The sequence below is a fragment of the Panthera uncia genome, chromosome D1 (assembly GCF_023721935.1).
Source record: "Panthera uncia isolate 11264 chromosome D1, Puncia_PCG_1.0, whole genome shotgun sequence".
NCBI classification, from domain to species: domain Eukaryota; kingdom Metazoa; phylum Chordata; class Mammalia; order Carnivora; family Felidae; genus Panthera; species Panthera uncia.
The window spans coordinates 7,031,531-7,036,425 of NC_064808.1; the positions used below are offsets into that span (position 1 = coordinate 7,031,531).

The window sequence follows — 4,895 nt, forward strand, 5'->3', positions numbered from 1 at the left end:
GAGGGAGAGACAGAGAGGGAGAGACAGAGAGAGAGAGAATATGAATCCCCAGCAGGCTCCATGCTGCCCATGCAGAAACCCAACACCGGGCTCAAACCTACAAACCGTGAGACCATGACCTGAGTGGAGATCAAGAGTTGGACTTTTTTTTTTTTTTTTTTTTTTAGCATTTACTTATAATCGAGAGACAGAGAGAGAGCATGAACACGGGAGAGAGAGGCAGAGGAGGAGACACAGAATCCAAAGCAGGCTCCAGGCTCCGAGCTGTCGGCACAGGGCCCGCCACGGGGCTTGAACCCACAAACCTCAAGATCATGACCCGAGCCGAAGTCGGACAACTCAACTGAGCCACCCAGGGGCCCCTGAGAGTCAGATGTTTTACTGGGCCGCCCAGGTGCCCCGAAGTTAGTCCCATTTAAAAAAAGAAAGAAAGAAAGAAAGAAACCAACAGTGTACTGGGGCCTACCTGCCAACCGGGCCTCCATATTCTGTAAGCCCTCTTTGAGCTGAGGATTATTTGCTTCATGTTTTAAACCCTCTTCATAGGTTCTCTTGGCTTCTTCAAATCGGTTTAAGAACTCAAGAGCTGCTGCTTTTCGCGAATAGCCCTTAAACCAAAAAGAAAGAACACGACAAAATAAAGAACACCTGGAAGTCCAGAAGACGAACTCCAAAGAAGCTATTTTACGCTCCCTGGGACAAAATGGATATTCACGTGAAGGCCGAAGGAAAACAGGAGGAGAAGCACGTGACGCCAAGACTGAAAACCGTAAGGATCCGGCCACCTCTCAAAGACGCTCACCCGCCCCACCTCGATTCATCTTCCGACCCGGGGTCGTCCGCTCCTCCGGTGGCATTTTCTTTCTCAGCAGCGCCAGAGATCAGACCTGCCTTCACTACCGACGGCACCTCGGACGCGACAAGTGCCACGACTCCGAGGAGCATCCTCCGACCGGGAGGACAGCGGAGGGGCGATACGCCACGCAGCCTACCGGGACGGGCGGCCAGCCGGGTCGGGAGGGCCCAGTATTCGAAAAGGACACGGCAAGGAGGCATTTCTGGGAAGCGTCAAGAGCCCCAGTCCGCCCACGGCTTACCTTGCCCCAGTCGGGCTTCAGGTCCACGGTTCTGCACCCATCCTCATAAGCCTTCTGGTAGTCACCTTTCTTGGCGTAGGCCGCTGAGCGATTGCTGTAGAGCACGTGGTTCTGGGGATCCAACTTGATGGCCTCAGAGTAGCACCGTAACGCATCATCGATGTTGCCAGCACTCAGGGCCTTATTGCCCTTCTCTTTCAGCTCGTTCACCTGAGGAAAAAAAGGAACCCATGTAGTTTCTTCCGTAACGCGCTGTTTTTCCACGTTTTTCCTAGTTCTTGAGACAACGTGCGTGCGCAAGCGGGAGAGGGGCAGAGGACCCGAAGCAGGCTCCATGCTGACAGCAGTGAGCCCGATGTGGGGCCTGAACTCACGGACTGCAAGATCATGACTTGAGCCGAAGTCGGACCCTCAACCGACTGAGCCACCCAGGTGCGCCGGTCCCAATTTTTTTTTTTTTTAAATTTGTTTAATGTTTGTTTATTTTTGAGACAGAGAGAGACATAGCATGAACGGGGGAGGGGCAGAGAAAGAGGGAGACACAGAACCGGAAGCAGGCTCCAGGCTCCGAGCCGTCAGCCCAGAGCCCGATGCGGGGCTCGAACTCACGGACCGCGAGATCGTGACCCGAGCTGAAGTCGGACGCTCAACCGACTGAGCCACCCAGGCGCCCCATCCGGTCCCAATTTTTTAAGCGACACTCATACTTCGGTTGTCAACAAAAAAGTTACTTTACACCCCGAGAGAAAGAAAGCGTGCGTGAATTCATTTGCCATCTCCCACACCTTCGGGTGGGGCCAACAAGAAAAGTAAGTAACCAGGAAAAGCAGGCTGACGCCTCGCTCTCCGCTGGCTCCAGTTCGGAGGAACGCGCGGCAGCCACTGTTTTCTCCAAGCCTCCACCTGGGGCTGACGAAGCCACTCTCTAGAACACACTCATGAGCTCCTTTCGTGGAAAAAGAAATTCACTGGCCACGGGAACGCCAAGGAGCCCAAACGGTAAACCGAACACAGGCCTAGTGGCCTAGTCGGTCACTCCTCGCGGAAGAGACCACGGCGAAGGGAGGAGCAGGAGTGGGCAGGGACACAGGCCCCCCAGCGAGCGACCTGAAGGCTTCGCGATGGCTTCTTGGGAGCCTCAAGATGCTTACCCGCAATCAGGAAGAATCTATTTCCGTGCCCAGGTGGGGTCACCCATCACAACGTGGTAGAGCTAACTCCCCAGATCAGTCTTTGCCGCGTGTAATTATTACTATAAAAGATACGCAAGATAATAACAACCTACTTGTGGTTTAATCCCCTACCCTCTCCAACGTTCAGAACGTGGTCCTGATTATAGGGCTTCTCCTAACACCATTCTCTCTCCAGATCGATCATCCAGCTGTGAGCCAGCACGGACTGATGCAAGAAAGAAGTGTTAAGGGAAACACTTCTGGAGCCTCGGGGCAAACCAGTTGGGAACTTCCCTCCATCAACCAGGGATGTGGGAGAGACGGCCTTGAAAAAGAAAAAGCCCGGCAAACAGGGCCAAATCTTAGCAAGGGATAAAAACCTTCGAACCCGGGAAGGAGACCAGAAAGCAAAAACTTAAAAAACTAGTATCAAGCGGCAGCTGAGAACGGCGCCGTGGACTTCTTGTCTCTCCCACAAAACCCCCGTTTCCACACGGAGTGCTGACCAGCAGTAGGTCAGGAAATCAAGCCTGCAGGTGGTGACCAGCACTTTAAAAGATCAAGTAGGATAGAAAATACCAGCACACCAGGCACATGATGGCAAATGCCATCATGCTAAATAAACGCGCTACACGGTTGCAGGTCCACACTGGGTCTCGGGTAAAAGGTATATTAATTACCCTGGGATTTATCTGAAAAGCTCGAAGCTTAAAACATCAAAACATGAAAAACTGGACACTCCAATCCCTCCACCTTGGATTATTTCCTAAAACTGAAATCCAGATCTCCAAGCTGGAGATGAAAACCAAAGGCAGAGGCGTCGCATGTCCAACCGGCCCAGGAGAGCAGGTCCTGACACACAGAGGTGAACCGCCAGGCTGCCTGCACCACAATCACCAAGTTGCCGTCCTGACTTCACTCGTTCATTCACTGTCTGCCCCCACGTATGTGTTTTAGCTCCATCTACTCTATCTACAACGGGTGGTGCGATTTTAAAAAGTTTTTTTTTTTTTTTCCTATTTTGATAACTGAGGGACAAACCCCTTCCATTGAAGAGCGATGTGCTTCTCATTCCAGAACTCATTTTCTTGTCCGTACCTCAGTCTGTTTAATCCCAGATGCAACTGTACTATCCCAAGTGAGCAAAAACTTTTTAACCCCTCCACTTCCACTCTTTCTTAATTTACCAAACAGGCTCCAGATCTGGTTCATCGTTACGCTTCCACTGACAAAGTTTCCGACTGAATAAAATCTCTCCAGTCTTTTCACAACCTTCGGGCTGCGGAGGATACAATTAAGCCACCGACAAGCAACCAGCAGCGGTTGCAAACTCGGTCCCCTAAAAATGAGCCCAGACAAATAACTTACTTCTGGCTGCTTAATCTACACAGCCTACTACACGACATTTTCTACAGCGACCAATTCCTCCTTGGGTAACCAGAAACCAACTCTCCAGAAAGATCAGCCTTCAGCTACTCTCGAATCACACACACACCCCAAAACAGAAAAAAAAGAACGGGAGGAGCCTCATATCTCTCTGCAAGACGCTGCTAGACCTGGACTGGTTCTACGGACTTTCGCCGCACCGTCCCTTTCCTGCACCAGGCAGATAAATCGGCCCGCTTACTCTTCAAACCTTCCATCAACGCTCTTCCATCCCGGCCTTTCCAGATGCAGGAAAGTAGGATGTGCTACCTGGCTACTTCCAGTGTATTTCCGTCCCCGCTCCCTGCATCCCTCCAAGTTAACTGTGACCAAGTCCGGGTGGCTTCTCCGTCGGCAATCCCCGCTCTCCCGGGTGGCGCATTCCCTGGTGTGGACCCGGTCCCTCCCGCCGGTTCCGAAGCCCCCCGCCCACCTCCATCCCTCCCCGCCCCGCCCTCCCCCCCCCCCCCCCCCCCCCTCCGCCGCCGGCTCAGTCCAGGGCCACCTCCCGGGAGGCCTCCGGGGCCCAGCCACGGCCTCTCTTCCCGCCGCGGGCCCGACTTAGAGCCGGACTGTCGCCGTCCCCCGGTCCTCCTCGCCGAGCCGGCAGGCGACGGGCGCTGAGTGGACCCCGCGCCCCCCGCGGCCCGGGCCTGGCTACACTGCTCACCTCCCGCCCGGTGGGCCGCGGCCCTCACGCCCTCGCCTCCCCAGCTGCTCGCCCGGCCCCAGGCCGCCGCCCCGACCGCCTCGATTAGCGCCCGCCCCGCCGCCGCTCCTCCACTCGCGGCCCGGCCTCGGCCTGTCCCCGAGTGGCCCCGGGGCCTCGGCCCGCCCCTCCCCCTTCACCTGCTCCATAGCCCGGCCCGGAACCCCGTTGAATCGACTCCGTCCGCTCCGCGTTCCCAACCGCACGCGCCGCCTTCTGGAACCTACTAGAAGCTGCCGGGACCCCCGGATCCCGCCCCTTCCTCGCCTGCTCACTGGTCGCGCTCCCCGAGGGGGCTTTCTATCCTTCCCTACTATTGGCTTGAAGTCTGGCCCATCATCTTTGCTTCTCTATCATTGGACGCCTGAGAGTAAGCCCTCAGCCCTGCCTCCCCCGCGCCTCCGGATTGGACTCTTCCCGACAAGCCCCGCCCACCCCAGGCTCCACGATTGGAGGGAGGGGCGCCCTTCTGCGACGGGGATTGGTCGCTTG

At 55.6% G+C, this 4,895-nt stretch overlaps 1 protein-coding gene across 1 annotated transcript in view; it reads right to left on the reverse strand.

The window, feature by feature from the left end:
• Positions 1–4,652, reverse strand: part of STIP1 (stress induced phosphoprotein 1) — a 13,617-nt gene extending 8,965 nt beyond the window's left edge. Inside the window, exons 1-3 of the mRNA XM_049643757.1 lie at positions 4,544–4,652; positions 1,098–1,307; positions 467–608 (exon numbers count right to left, since the gene is read on the reverse strand). Coding sequence (XP_049499714.1) covers positions 467–608; positions 1,098–1,307; positions 4,544–4,552 — 361 coding nt within the window. The 5' untranslated portion in view covers positions 4,553–4,652. The remainder of the gene's footprint in view (positions 1–466; positions 609–1,097; positions 1,308–4,543) is intronic.
• Positions 4,653–4,895: the final 243 nt, after the last annotated feature.